The 15,951-nt window shown below is 40.8% G+C and overlaps 2 protein-coding genes across 2 annotated transcripts; both read right to left on the bottom strand.

Annotated features, from left to right (window-relative positions):
- Positions 1-5,087: 5,087 nt before the first annotated feature.
- On the bottom strand, positions 5,088-5,945 carry LOC116223189 (gamma-crystallin M3-like). The gene is made up of 3 exons (XM_031579047.1): positions 5,934-5,945; positions 5,466-5,717; positions 5,088-5,366 (listed from the first exon to the last, which is right to left on the bottom strand). Exons 1-3 carry the CDS (start codon positions 5,943-5,945, stop codon positions 5,088-5,090), a joined length of 543 nt encoding a protein of 180 aa, XP_031434907.1.
- Positions 5,946-12,450: 6,505 nt separating this feature from the next.
- On the bottom strand, positions 12,451-13,336 carry LOC105909532 (gamma-crystallin M3-like). Its single transcript, XM_031579039.1, has 3 exons — positions 13,325-13,336; positions 12,830-13,081; positions 12,451-12,729 (listed from the first exon to the last, which is right to left on the bottom strand). The coding sequence occupies exons 1-3, from the start codon at positions 13,334-13,336 to the stop codon at positions 12,451-12,453; spliced, it is 543 nt and encodes a 180-aa protein (XP_031434899.1).
- Between the last annotated feature and the right edge of the window lie 2,615 nt (positions 13,337-15,951).

The raw sequence follows: 15,951 nt of genomic DNA, 5'->3' as shown, positions 1-15,951 counted from the left end.
GCATGTGAGTCAGGAGGGGCCTGGCAGGAGCTGGGTTCAGAGCTGACGTGACAGTCAAGGCCACGGCAATGATTACACTTTCGAGGTTTGAAATTATAACAAATTGGCTTCTTTATAGTAACTCAAATAGTAAATAATCTGTTCAAGACACTTTAGAGGTCCAACTTCAACAATAAATAACTCAAGACAGTTTCAAATGAATTCTCTCAGATTTAGTTCAAGGACTTCAGCAGGCATCTGAAAAATCCAAATAATGAAAATATATATATATATCAAGTCAGATCAAGTCCATTAAAGTTTAGTCATTCTCAGATCCATAAAAAATGAGAAGAAACAAAGGAGGGCCCAAAAAGAAAAAAGTACGCCTTTTCATATATATCCAGCCAAGCCAAACAAAAAAAAGCATTGTTCTCACCCAAAATTCCTTTTCTCTTGCAGTAAGGCCCAAAAATCTAAATATCATAAAAATCTACAATCTTCAAATAGGCAAGTAAGAGAGGTATATAGTCCCCTTTCCTGACAACTTCAGTAAAACTCCTGACAGCAAATCATACAGAGAAGAACAAATAAAGCATACAATGTCACCCTTATACAGTGGGGAAAATAAGTATTTGAACCCCTGCCGATTTCGCAAGTTTGGCCACTTGCAAAGAAATGTGTGATCTATAATTGTAATAGTAGGTGTATTTTGTAGAAACAGAATATCAACAAAAAAATCCAGAAAACTGCATTTTATATCATTTATGACTTAATTTGCATTTGATGCAGAAAATAAGTATTTGAACGCCTAGTAAAACATGACTTAGTACTTGGTGGAATAACCCTTGTCAGCAAGCACAGACGTCAGACTTTTCTTGTAGTTAGTCACCAGGTTTACACACATCTCAGGAGGGATTTTGGTCCACTCCTCTTTGCAGATCCTCTCCAAATCCTTAAGGTTGCGTTTTCAATGGGAGGGAATGAGGTTCAAGCCCAATATTCCATATTACATGGCCCCATCCATAGTCCCCTCGATGCAGTGGAGTCGTCCTGTACCCTTGGCAGAGAAACAGCCCCAAAGCATAATGTTTCCACCTCCATGCTTGACAGTGGGGATGGTGTCATATTCAGCATTCTTCCCCCTCCAAACGCGGCAAGTGGAGTTGATGCCAAAGAGCTTGATTTTGGTCTCATCTGACCACATCCTGTCTCCCAATCATCCTTAGAATCATTCAAGTGTTCATTGGCAAACTTCAGACGGCCCTGTACATGTGCTTCCTTGAGCAGGGGGACCTTGCGAGTTCTGCAGTACTTCAAACCATTACGGCGTAGTGTGTTGCCAATGGTTTTCTTGGTGACTGTGGTCCCAGCTGCCTTGAGATCATTCACAAGCTCCCCCTGTGTAGTTCTGGGGTTATTCTGCACCTTTCAGATGATCACCGATACCGCACGAGGGGATATCTTGCATGGAGCCCCAGACCTAGAGCGATGGACAGTTGTTTGGTGTTGCTTCCATTTACGAATAATCGCACCAATAGTTGTCTGCTTCTCACCAAGCTGCTTGCCAATGGTTTTGTAACCCATTCCAGCCTTGTGCAGGTCTACAATCTTATCTCTGACGTCTTTGGTCAACTCTTTGGTCTTGCCCATGGTGGTGAGGTTGAAGGTTTGAAGTATGATTCTTTGGACAGGTTTCTTTTATACACGTCACCAGTTGAGATCAGGTGTACCTTGTTAGGCCTAATGAGGACTAATATGTGTGCTTCTTGGGCACATAACTGGTCATTGGGAGCCAGAATTCTTGCTGTTTGCTTGGGGGTTCAAATACTTATTTTCTGCATAAAGTACAAATAAAGTCATAAATGTTATAAAATGCAGTTTTCTGGATTTGTTTGTTGATATTCTATTTCTCACTGTTAAAATACACCTACCATTACAATTATAGATCAGACATTTCTTTGAAAGTGGCCAAACTTGCGAAATCGGCAGGGGTTCAAATACTTATTTTCCCCACTGTATATATATATTAGTGCTGTCAGTTTAACGCGTTATTAACGGCGTTAACGCAAACCCATTTTAACGGCGTTAATTTTTTTATCGCGAGATTAACGCGATTTAAAAAAAAAAATTTTTTAGATTAACGTTCTTTTTGGCCTCGCAAACTGTTTAGAAGGCTAACGTTACGGTTTGAGTGAATGGTGAGCGCCATACGGCGAAATGGATGATAGAAAGCTTCTGAATGGAAAGTTTACTTTTAAAAGTTGTGTTTAAAAGCAAGCTTCACTGTTGTCTGAAAATGTCAACAGGCAGCTGGCTGAAAGCAAAGAAGTAGTAGGCTTACCTTTTATTGGTAACCTAACTGTTACGGTTCATTGTTTCTGAAATAAGAGGCCTGACTGCTATGTTCCCAGCAAACTTGAAAGAAAAAAAAATACAATATTAAGCCATGGTTTAACTGCACTATAGGCTGAGTCCCTGAAATGTGAAATGTGCACTTTATAATTTTATTTTGTACCGCCCTGTTTGGCAATGTTGGTTTTCAATAAAATAAAATATTTGCATAAAGCAAGCCAATCCACTTTTCCATGTTGATAATGGCATTAAAATAAAAATAAAATGATGGAAAAAAATAAATAAATTAAGGAACATTAAGAAAAGATAAAAATTTGCGATTAATCGCGATTAATTTTGAGTTAACTATGACATAAATGCGATTAATCGCGATTAAATATTTTAATCGTTTGACAGCACTAATATATATATATTGTGTATATACTGTATGTATGCGTGTGTTCTCTAAGCCCTACTGTATCTCTGGCCGTGCCACAAACTGTGCTGGGCTGTTTGTATATATGAACAACATATTTAATCATTTCACAATGACAATGTAAGAGGTAATAGTAAATATTTTCATAATATGGACTGGAACCTAACAAGTGTGCTTGTCATCATAGCATGTATCACAATTCCCCTTGTTATGATTGGCTCAGAAGACACAAATTCAACAACACAATCAGAAATGAATATGCCATTTAACCTGTCCCATAAAAGCCTTCCTATGGGTACATGCAAAGAGCTATTTTGCTTGGCTACTCCCTTTGATGTTGCCCTATTTAAACAGTGTTGAAAATTATGATTGTAAAACAGTGCCGTGGTGGTCATAGAGCAGAATTGCAGCTACAATTGTCATTGGGCCTGTGTGCAGGGATGGGTATCATGTAAGGTCAAGCATCATGAAGGCCAGGGTGCAGGTGCAGGCCAGTGGAAAGTAACAAGCAGTCAGGAGGGGGGTCACTCACTCACACCCACACACACACTCGCACATACGCACACACACAAGATGATGGCAGTCAGGTCAGACCAGGCCTCCAAAAAAGTGATACCAAGCAAATTGGCAGGAGGGTCTATCTCCCTCAAAGCAAAAGTTCCCTCGCAACAGGTGAGCGAGAATATTCTGAGTGACTTGCAGAAAGTGACGAATTATGAGTATAAAAAGTCAATGCATTGGGTGTTTTAGTTAGAGCTGCTCCATGGACCACCGCTCTCGTTTTGGATGAAATGTCTGCAGGATTGAATAAAACTTCAGTTTATCGCACTCGGACTTCTGACTCTGATTGAATATTATCTCTAAGATTTGGAAACAGTTGTTTTTCGCTACAACAACAGTAATGTAACGCCACAGCACCCTAGTGGAGCTCACAGCCTTTCAAATTAGGCAAGAGGATTTGAGCTGAGTCGTTCATTAATTAGTTCCATGACTTGCTTTTCTTCTATGTTCCTGTCATAGAACAGTCAAGTAACTTATTTATCCACAAAACTGCTATCAAGCGCATTTTCTCTCCTCAAGCGTGAGCAATACATACTTTAGCATCTTCCCCTAAAAAAGCTTTATAAAGTGTGTTTTCAATCTGTGTTGTCCTATTGGTAAAGTAAGAAACCATGTACCCACCAGAGGCAGAACCAGATTTGAAATCTGATGTTGTGACAGATCATTACTAACTACTTACTAACCGAGAGTGAGGTCATGCTGGGAAATATCAAACTGAGGCTTTTACGTATCGACCGAGCGATAGCTAAGCCGAAGTTTGATATTTCCCGGCATGACTGAACGGTCGAGGTAAGTAAGTTGTTTATTATATGGCATTTTTCGCTCCTTTTATTTTGTAAATGAAAAGAAATGGTAATTGTTAATAGAAAACATGTCGTTTTGTTCAGCTCTCAAGTCTTCTCACGACACAATGTGTTTCAGGTGTTGCGTAGCAACCAATTACTTGCTAACTTCAAGTTACAATGATCAATAGAAAACGGACAACACGGCTCAGCTAAAATGGCTTTAATTTACAGTAAAGTAACAACACAAGTGATTCAAACTATAGTTTCTAGTCTTCATCATCACTTTCAATAACACATTTTCACTTCTTCTGAATTTCCTCAATGCTGCGACTCAGACTGATCGCTTTCGTTCATTTTGAAAATGTCGTCAGAGGGCAATACGGGTCCGTATTGACCGGTGAGGAGGGCAATACGCGGCTGGCATGACTACGCATTAGCCATTCAGAATGCTCGTACTGTCGTTGCCATTTAATAAAAAGCAATATATAATTGACCAAATAATGCAAAGTGACTGTCTCAGTTTTTAGTTATTGCTATCTTTAGGCTATGACTAATGTCGATGTATTCATATTTAAAAAAACACAGGGAAGAACGGTCACGACGAGACATTTCAATTCAGCATGATTCAGGAAAATAGACTAGCCTATTGCCTATTTACAGCAGTTATGGGCATGACCATGTATTTGTCTTTGGTTTAGTTTCCATGCTGTTGGGAGTATTTGGCATGATGGATATATATTCGTCTAGGTGTGAGCTATGCTTCTGTGAAGCTATTCACATTGTTAGGTGTTGTATGGTCTTTAAATCTTCTTCAGTTGTTTAAGACTTCTACATTTTTATATGTCAGTATCTCCATAGAAGGTATGAGAACTTACTGTGTCCTTAATGCCATAATTCCATTCCTGTATAAAAAAGAATAATTCAAACTAACACTGCTTTTCCAAGAGTTTAAACATTTTATTGACAAATCAACTGGGTTAGCAAACATGCCGTGCCTAATTACAGGAATCCATGATGCGCCTCATGCTCATGAATCTGGTGTTGCTGAATCCCTGGTCCCTGAAGCTTCTGTGCTCTCCAGGCCTCATGTACATCATTCTGCCTCTGAAGTGGGGCTGCTCATACATGAGCCAGTGGCCATCCATCACATTGCAGGACTGGCAGTCAGACATACGATGGCGATCCATGATGGAGTCACAGTCATCCATCAGCTCCATACTCTGACCACCGAAGTTCTCCCTCTCGTAGATCTTCATTCTGAACTGTCCTCTGTGCTGTATTGGAGATAGGTCAAACTTAGTAGTTGTAGTACCTACTACAGTCAGCTATATATCATGTGGACAGAATAGACAAAATATTGATAAAAAAATTACCATTGGGATCATACGGCAGGACCTGATGTTGTCGAACATCATGCCCATGCTCTGCATGCGCATATAGTCGGGATACTCGCCCCTCCTCATGAAGTACTGGTTGCCCATGAAGTTGGGACGCTCGTACACCATGAAGCAGCCGCTCTCCACCCTGCAGGATTGGCAGCGGTTGAAGTGGGAGGACATGTCAGAACAGTCGCTCATGCACTCATAGGAGCGACCCTGGAAGTTCTTGTCCTCGTAGAAGATGATCTGAAATAACATTCATTTCTCTACATTTAGATGTTTCTTTATTGCATTAATACATGTTGTAGGGAAAAGTATATCATTGAGTTGGTTGAATTATAATAATAATTCCCTGAAAATTTGTCACGTGTAAATATAATTTTCATTAATATGAATATTCAGTATCAATATCTCTATATGTCAGTTATTACTGAGAAGATAATATTCCAGAGCTGGACTTACCTTGCCCATCATGGTTGCGGTTGTGGTGTTTCTGTCTCAGGATTGCACAGCTTTGACACTGACTTTCTAGTGCTTTTATTCTTGACCTCGTTGCCAAAGAAAATGTGCATCTATTGTTTAAAATCCTGACAGAGCAACATGGCATAACAGGCCTGGCCTGCTCTTCACAATTCAAAGTGGCCTCTAAAGGGTTATTATTTGCCAGTGTGTGCATTTGACACAAATATGACTCTACATAGTTTTATTTATTGTGACATCGGAGATTAACTCCAACACAACCAAAGAATGACAAAAAAAATAAAGATATATTTGAATTCAGCTGAAATACATTGTTTTCTAAGGATTTGAAAGTGGAGTATGTGTAATCTAATTAAATGTTGTTGGCGACATGTTCAATATACATTGGACAGTGTAATTTATTACAAGTTAGCTAAATTAGGTTACATTTGCAAACTTCCATGGCTTATTGGCGTGAGATTGACGAAAACTGATCAAACTTTTTGAAAAAACAAACTAAGTAGTCCTGGGCAAATCCATCAATAGGTAGGAGTGGACTAGAAGTTACTCATAAACTCTAGTAAGATAATTGTGAAAGACACAGAAAGGTCATGTTGGAAGGCTAAATGACAAAATGTATTGATGTTTTTTGTGACTGACCTAAACATTGTTTTATGTGGACTAGACCTTATTTTTCCAGGAATTACATAAATATTAGAACTCTCATAAATATTACAAACATTTACAAATTCTTATACTTAAAGGGAAATTTTTTCAACCTGGCCCGATTTTGAGATATTTTTGGGTCCAAAGTTTTACAAAGGACAATTAAGAATCGAAATCGGTATAGTATTAAGTTAGAAAGCTATAACCTGTAACTACAAAATGGCTGTACAATGTAATCCCATGAAGCATGCAGTAAACCTTAAGTAAACCGCTTCTTACGCCACTGACAGGCTCATAATGCAATTATAAGTGTCTAACTCAGTGGTTCCCAAACTTTTCTGGACCACGGCACCCCTAAACATATCTCTCTCCAGCCACGGCACCCCTATTTTTTACTTTTTACTCTCAACCTCCTTTGCGTCATATTTGTACTTTATGCCATTTGATTCAACCCTGTGATATGTTGAATAGGCTATAACTGCTTTTATTATAGGCATTACATGGAGAAGGTGAGGTTTATCTAATTTTTGTTATATTCAAACACCTACGCACATATCCCAGCTGAGATCATGGTTCCTCAAGTACTCGTCTGTCACCCTGAATATCTAATCTCCGGTAGCATGGTTGTCCAGTTCTTTGCTCTCTGTAAATGTGTCCTCATCCACGTATCTCACGTTAGCGATCAGCTGGCAAAGGCCACTACCATCAGTGGACTTGTCTATTTGAAGCGCAAATTTCCCAGCCGTAGTTTCTCATTCAGTACAGATTCCATGTCCTACGACATATTATCAATGCGACGTTTGATCGTGTTATCAGAGAGGGGGATTTTTTCCATTTCTTTTGCAGCATCTGGCCCTAGCATTACCTCAACCATTTTTTTGCAGGCTGGTAATATGAGCGACTCTGCTAAGGTGTGTGCCTTTTTAGATTTAGCAAGCAACTCGGCAACAAAAAAACTAGCCTTTTGTGCCTTCTCAGACACACGCACGGTAGAAAGCATACGTTCTGTGTTTTAAGTCTTTTAAAATATTCAATGTCTTTGTTCTGGTGTGCCGGGTGCTTGGTCTCCAGGTGCCTTGCCAACTTGCTAGGCACCATGGCTGCATTAGCCAACGTCTCCCTGCAGACCAGGCATACTGGTGTGGGGCACGTTACCTCACCACACCAAGTGAACCCATACTGGAGGTACGAGTCGTTATAATGCCTCACTTTTCTCTTTGCTGAATTCGATTCAGATGTCTGTTCCTGTGGAGGTGGATGCACTCTCTTTAAAAACGTATCCATTGCGCCTACCTGCACTCCTCCATCTGCTGTCAATACGGAATAACAAACGAAGTCAACGAAAGAATTGTTGTTGACGTTACGCCTTGAATCAACTGTAAACTGTAGCCTATTGTTGTTTGTGCGGAAAATACAATTTTAATTGATATAATTACAATAAAATTAATTTTGAAATTGATATTATGGTTTTTTTGTCATTAAATGATCAAGCCTTGGGCCAATCCGCGGCACCCCTGAGCATGTGTCACGGCACCCCAGAGTGCCGCGGCACCCACTTTGAAAACCCCTGGTCTAACTACATGGGAAGGATCCCTACAGAGATAGACCTCTGTTTACCTCAATAACTGTAAAGAAACTAAAATGGAGGAAATTACTTTCTATAGTTACTTTCTACAGAAACTGAAACTTTTAAGGAACTTATCGAAATTAGGCTACACATCACTACTAACCTCTTACCTTTCCACTATATTATACATAAATAGATTCCCAAAAGGATGTAGCTTGATTTCAGGTATGTTTATTAGGCCCATATATGTTAAATAATGTTTCTGTAACGAACTTCAGGAGACACAAAGGATTAGTATTCGGGTGATGCCAAGCTCAGACGATTGTGTTGGAATGCGTTGATCCGTCAACGTTGACGGATCCCCATTCACTTTGAATGGGGTGACGTCATCCGTTGTCAAACTGAATTGTGGCTCCGTTGGGTTGCGTTGCTTGAGTCGAGAGTTTGAAAATGTTCAACATTTCGAGAGGCAACGCATGCGTCAGCCAATCAAATCGCATTTCATGCAAATACGACAGCACAGGCACTAGCCAATCATAGCACGTTTAGGCTCATGTCCAAAGAGCGCGAACATCAAATAAAAAGGTGGCTGACCAAACGCCGTAGATGGTCGTATTTGTACCTAAAAGTTGTTTGTTTTACTTTTTTGTGCTTAGATTTTTAAAAAGTGACTGAGAAATAGACACTGTACAATGTAAAAACCCCGCTATTGTAACTGAAAAATACGTCTGAGGGGATTTGCGAGGAGTCTGAGCCAGCTATCTAATGGTAGCATGCTACTACCCACAAGGTAAACAGCTTGCTAGCGGCGTGATTGGTTTGTTGACCTGTCAATCTGACTATAATTTCTCCGTTATCAACACAACCCCATGCGCCAGACTCTTCCTCTGTCATCCATTGGATCAACGCATTGCAACGGACACGTCTGAGCTTGGCATAAATGTGAATGTGACTGAGGCAGGTGCAGGCAATCAGGGAATTGGGAAGGTGATTGAGGCATGTGAGTTAGGAGGGGGCGTGGCAGGAGCTGGGTTCAGCGCTGACGTGACAGTCAAGGCCACGGCAATGATAACACTTTCGAGGTTTGAACTTAAAACAAATTGGCTTCTTTATAGTAACTCAAATAGTAAATGATCTGTTCAAGTTCAAGTCAGATCAAGTCCATTAAAGTTTAGTCCTTCATTCTGTCATTCTCAGATCCATAAAAAATGAGAAGAAACAAAGGAGGGCCCAAAAAGAAAAAAGTGTGCCTTTTCATATATATCCAGCCAAGCCAAACAAAAAAAAAGCATTGTTCTCACCCAAAATTCCTCTTCTCTTGCAGTAAGGCCGAGAAATCTAAATATCATAAAAATCTACAATCTTCAAATAGGCAAGTAAGAGAGGTATATAGTCCCCTTTCCTGACAACTTCAGTAAAACTCCTGACAGTAAATTATACAGAGAATAACAAATAAAGCATTCAATGTCACCATTATATATATATATTGTGTATATATGTCAGCCGTATGGCCGCCTCTTTAAATTTACTGAACACAGAAGCACCACGAGAGAGCTGTATATAAAAATACTTTATTTGGAATTAAAACGTTGATTATAATTTAAGTGTTAAAAGCATCTTAAAAATCCAAGCAATCTCCACACGATAGTCCAGTCACGAGCTGTCAAACAGCTGGGGTCCATTTGTAGTCGATCAGGCCGTGCTCTGTTCCGTGTGGACTGTAAAGCTTGATGTGATGTCGTGGTCGACGCCCCCTCACGAACGATGGGCTTCCCTGGGATCCCCCAGTGACGTCAGTCACGGCCTCCACATACACCACAGTAAAACAAGTAATCAGAACTTTTCTAGGTCAATACACAAAAACACCACAACACAAGTATCAGGATAGTAAATCTACTTCCCTTTATGTTGGGTATGGTGAACGTTGAGTGGTTCCAATGGTTCGTCAGTGTAGTTTCATCGGTTCCGAAAACGGCAAACAGCAGACCTCGGATAACCAGGGCAAGGGATCAACACTCTGCAGGCCACGTACACAGTAACAATGGAATGTACAAACATGAAGAAAAGCTTACGTCCCTTAGCTCTGGGATTATGAGCATTGATCACCCAACAACCGGAGTTCTCCGGTATGATGGCGTGCTCTCGTCTGCTTCTACCCGCTGCAGCTTGGTTGGTTGGTTCGTGCATTGACTTGTTCGTCCGTTGACTCGTTCGTCACCGTCTCGTGGTTCCCGCCGGGCACCCAGTATGTTTGCAGCTCCCTCTTCTTATAGTCTCCACTTTGCCCCTCGATCCCGTTGATAGGTTAGATGGTGATTGTCCAGGTAACTTGTCCAGGTGAAAGTGATTAAGTAATTTGCCAGCTCTCATGGGAAGTCTGTGTGGGGAATAGTAGTAATAGTATGCAATTCACACAGTGCACGTAATGGGAAGGTCACAGCATACAACAGTGAATAGTGAACGTAAGAGATCACAGCGATCAAAAAGTCACAGCAAACCATATTTGCATACCCACTAAACCTATACAGTCCCAATAGGCTGACATATATACTGTGTGTATGCGTGGGTTCTCTAAGCCCTACTGTATCTCTGGCCGTTCCACAAACTGCTGGGCTGTTTGTATATATGTACAACATATTTAATAATTTCACAATGACAATGTAAGAGGTAATAGTAAATATTTTCATAATATGGACTGGTGTGCTGGTCATCATAGCACGTATCAGAATTCCCCTTGTTATAATGTGTGTCTTCTGAGCCAATCAGAAATTAATATGCCATTTAACCTGTCCCATAAAAGCTTTACTCTCTCCTAGCCTTCCTATGGGTACATGCAAAGAGCTTATCTGCTTGGTTACTCCCTTTGATGCTGCCCTATTTGAGCTGAGTTGCTCATTAATTAGTGCCATGACTTGCTTTTCTTCTATGTTCCTTTCATAGAACAGTCAAGTAACTTATTTATCCACAAAACTGCTATCAAGCGCATTTTCTCTCCTGAAGCGTGAGCAATACATACTTTAGCATCTTCCCCTAAAAAAGCCTTATAAAGTGTGTTTTCAATTTGTGTTGTCATATTGGTAAAGTAAGAAACCATGTACCCACCAGAGGCAGAACCAGATTTGAAATCTGATGTTGTGACAGATCATTACTAACTCATTACTAACCGAGAGTGAGGTCATGCTGGGAAATATCAAACTGAGGCTTTTACGTATCGACCGAGCGATAGCGAAGCCGAAGTTTGATATTTCCGGCATGACTGAATCATCGAGGTAAGTAAGTTGTTTATTATGGCATTTTTCGCTCCTTTCATTTTGTAAATGAAAAGAAATGGTAATTGTTATTAGAAAACATGTTGTTTTGTTCAGCTCTCAAGTCTTCTCACGACACAATGTGTTTCAGGTGTTGCGTAGCAACCAATTACTTGCTAACTTCAAGTTACAATGATCAATAGAAAACGGACAACACGGCTCAGCTAAAATGGCTTTAATTTACAGTAAATAAAAGTAACAACACAAGTAACAACACAAGTGATTCAAACTAAAGTTTCTAGTCTTCATCATCACTTTCAATAACACATTTTCACTTCTTCTGAATTTCCTCATGGCTGTTGATGTTTTCATTTTTGTCTGGATAGTAAAACTCAGACTGATCGCTTTCGTTCATTTTGAAAATGTCGTTAGGCCCATACGGATCCGTATTGACCGGTGAGGAGGGCAATACGCGGCTGGCATGACTACGCATTAGCCAATCAGAATGCTCGTACTGTCGTTGCCATATAATAAAAAGCAATATATAATTGACCAAATAATGCAAAGTGACTGTCTCAGTTTGTCCTTGTAAAGTAGTTATTGCTATCTGTAGGCTATGACTAATGCCGATGTATTCATATATATAAACACAGGGAAGAACGGTCACGACAAGACATTTCAATTCAGCATGATTCAGGAAAATAGACTAGCCTATTGCCTATTTACAGCAGTTATGGGCATGACCATGTATTTGTCTTTGGTTTAGTCTCGATGCTGTTGGGAGTATTTGGCATGATGGATATTTATTCGTCTGAGGTATGAGCTATGCTTCTATGAAGCTATTCACATTGTTAGGTGTTGTATGGTCTTTAAATCTTCTTCAGTTGTTTATAGAAGGTATGAGAACTTACTGTGTCCTTAATGCCAGAATTCCATTCCTGTATAAAAAAGGATAATTAAAACTAACACTACTTTTCCAAGAGTTTAAACATTTTATTGACAATCAACTGTTTCTAAAGGGTTAGCAAACATGCCGTGCCTAATTACAGGAATCCATGATGCGCCTCATGCTCATGAATCTGGTGTTGCTGAATCCCTGGTCCCTGAAGCTTCTGTGCTCTCCAGGCCTCATGTACATCATTCTGCCTCTGAAGTGGGGCTGCTCATACATGAGCCAGTGGCCATCCATCACATTGCAGGACTGGCAGTCAGACATACGATGGCGATCCATGATGGAGTCACAGTCATCCATCAGCTCCATACTCTGACCACCGAAGTTCTCCCTCTCGTAGATCTTCATTCTGAACTGTCCTCTGTGCTGTATTGGAGATAGGTCAAACTTAGTAGTTGTAGTACCTACTACAGTCAGCTATATATCATGTGGACAGAATAGACAAAATATTGATAAAAAAAATTACCATTGGGATCATACGGCAGGACCTGATGTTGTCGAACATCATGCCCATGCTCTGCATGCGCATATAGTCGGGATACTCGCCCCTCCTCATGAAGTACTGGTTACCCATGAAGTTGGGACGCTCGTACACCATGAAGCAGCCGCTCTCCACCCTGCAGGATTGGCAGCGGTTGAAGTGGGAGGACATGTCAGAACAGTCGCTCATGCACTCATAGGAGCGACCCTGGAAGTTCTTGTCCTCGTAGAAGATGATCTGAAATAACATTCATTTCTCTACATTTAGATGTTTCTTTATTGCATTAATACATGTTGTAGGTAAAAGTATATCATTCAGTTGGTTGAATTATAATGACTCATCGACGATGTATGAGTCACATATTAATTCCCTGAAAATGTGTCACGTGTAAATAGAATGTTCATTAATATAAATATTCAGTATCAATATCTCTATATTTCAGATTTTACTGAGAAGATAATATTCCAGAGCTGGACTTACCTTGCCCATCATGGTTGCGGTTGTGGTGTTTCTGTCTCGGGATTGCACAGCTTTGACACTGACTTTCTAGTGCTTTTATTCTTAACCTCGTTGTCAAAGAAAATGTGCATCTATTGTTTAAAATCCTGACAGAGCAACATGGCATAACAGGCCTGGCCTGCGCTTCACAATTCAAAGTGGCCTCTAAAGGGTTATTATTTGCCATTGTGTGCATTTTTCACAAATATGACTCTGCATAGTTTTCATTGTTGTGACATCGGAGATTTACTCTAACATAACCAAAGAATGACAAAAAAATGAATGACAAATTTTTATTTAACTGAAATACTTATTGCGTTTTCAGCTTATATTCATTGTTTTCTAAGCATTTGAATGTGGAGTATGTGTAATCTAATAAAATGTTGTTGGCGACATGTTCAATATACAGTGGACAGTGTAATTTATTACAAGTTAGCTGAGTTAGGTTAAGTTTGCCAACTTCCAAAGCTTATTGGCGTGAGATTGACGAAAACTGAACAAACTTTTTGAAAAAACAAACTAAGTGGTCCTGTGCAAATCCATCAATAGGTAGGAGTGGACCAGAAGGTACTCATAAACTCTAGTAAGAGAATTGTGAAAGACACAGAAAAGTCATGTTGTAAGGCTAAACGACAAAATTAATTGATGTTTTTTGTGACTGACCTAAACATTGTTTTATGTGGATACCTTATTTTTCCACTAATTACATAAATATTAGAACTCTCTTCAATATTACAACCATTTAGAAATTATTATACTTAAAGGGAAACTTTTTCAACCTGGCCCGATTTTTAGATATTTTTGGGCCCAAAGTTTTACAAAGGACAATTAAGAATCGAAATCGGTCCAGTATTCGGTTAGAAAGCTATAACCGGTAACTACAAAATGGCTGTACAATGTAATCCCATGAAACATGCAGTAAACTGTAAGTAAACCGCCTTTTACACCACTGACAGGCTCATAATGCAATCATAATCAGAATCAGAATCAGAATTCTTTTAATGGCCAAGTATATTTACATATACAGGAAATTATCTTGGTGGTTGGTGCATAGGACATAAAACACATAACATAACAACAAAATAGCAAAAACAAGAATAAAAGACAAATACAGAATATTAGATAATAATAAATAATTGTGAATTGGAATTGGCAAACCCAGAGTCAGTGTGATGCAGGGGGCTTGTTTGTGAGCACCACTGCCGTAGGGAAAAAACTGTTCAGGTGGCGCGAGGTTTTGGTCTTTATAGCCCGGAACCTTCTGCCAGATGGGAGTCTTTGGAATAGGTGGTGACCGGGATGGGAAGGATCAGCGATGATCTTGCATGCTCTCTTGCTGGTCCTGGAGTGGAACAGGTCTAGGAGAGACGACAGGTCGCAGCCGATGACCTTCTCGGCTGACCGAATGATCCGCTGCAGTCTTTGTCCTTTGCAGTAGAGGCAGCGAACCAGATGGTGATTGATGAGGTGAGGATGGACTCAATGATGGCTGTGTAGAACTCGACCATCACTTTCTGCGGCATGTTGAATTTTTTTAGCTGCCGAAGGAAGAACATCCTTTGCTGGGCCTTCTTGATTGTGGAGGTGATGTTCTCCGCCCACCTTAGGTCCTGTGCCATAATTGTTCCCAGGAATCTGAAAGACTCCACAGTGTTAACTGGGGAGTCACACATGATGAGGGGGAAGGTTGCGGCTGGGCTCCTCCTGAAGTCTGCTACCATCTCTACTGTTTCATAGGCGTTCAGCTCCAGGTGATTCTGGCTGCACCAGAAAGCCAGGCTGTCAACTTCTTTTCTGTAGGCTGCCTCGTCCCCATTGGAGATTAGTCCAATGAGGGTTGTGTCATCCGCAAATTTAAGGAGTTTGACAGAGGGGTGGCTGGAGGTGCAGTTGTTGGTGTAGAGGGAGAAGAGTAAAGGAGAGAGCACACAGCCTTGTGGGGCTCCAGTGCTGATGGTCCGGGGCTCCGAGACAAGCTTGCCCAGCCTCACACGCTGCTTCCTGTCTGACAGGAAGTCAGTGATCCACCTGCAGGTGGGCTCAGGCACGCTCAGCTGTGTTAGCTTGTCTTGGAGGAGAGCTGGGGCGATGGTGTTGAATGCGGAGCTGAAATCCACAAACAGGATCCTGGCGTAGGTGCCGGGGGAGTCAAGGTGCTGGAGGATGAAGTGGAGTCCCATGTTAATTGCGTCATCTACAGACCTGTTGGCTCTGTAGGCAAACTGCAGTGGGTCGAGGAGGTGGTTGGTGATGGCCTTGAGGTGGGTCAGCACGAGGCGCTCAAAGGTCTTCATTACCACAGAGGTCAGGGCGACTGGTCTATAGTCATTAAGGCCTATGATCCTCTGCTTTTTGGGAACGGGGATGATGGTGGAGGTTTTAAAGCAGGCAGGGACCACGCATTCAGCCAGTGAGGTGTTAAAGATGTCCGTGAACACTGGAGACAGCTGGTCCGCACAGTACCTTAGTGTGGAGGGAGAGACAGCATCTGGTCCAGCTGCTTTGCGGGGGTTCTGTCTTTTTAAGTGACTGACTACATGGGAAGGATCCCTACAGAGATATACCTCTGTTTACCTCAATAACTGTAAAGAAACTAAAATGGAGGAAAT

This window comes from Clupea harengus, chromosome 2 (genome assembly GCF_900700415.2).
Source record: "Clupea harengus chromosome 2, Ch_v2.0.2, whole genome shotgun sequence".
Lineage (NCBI taxonomy): Eukaryota > Metazoa > Chordata > Actinopteri > Clupeiformes > Clupeidae > Clupea > Clupea harengus.
This window is presented reverse-complemented; position numbering and strand designations above follow the sequence as displayed.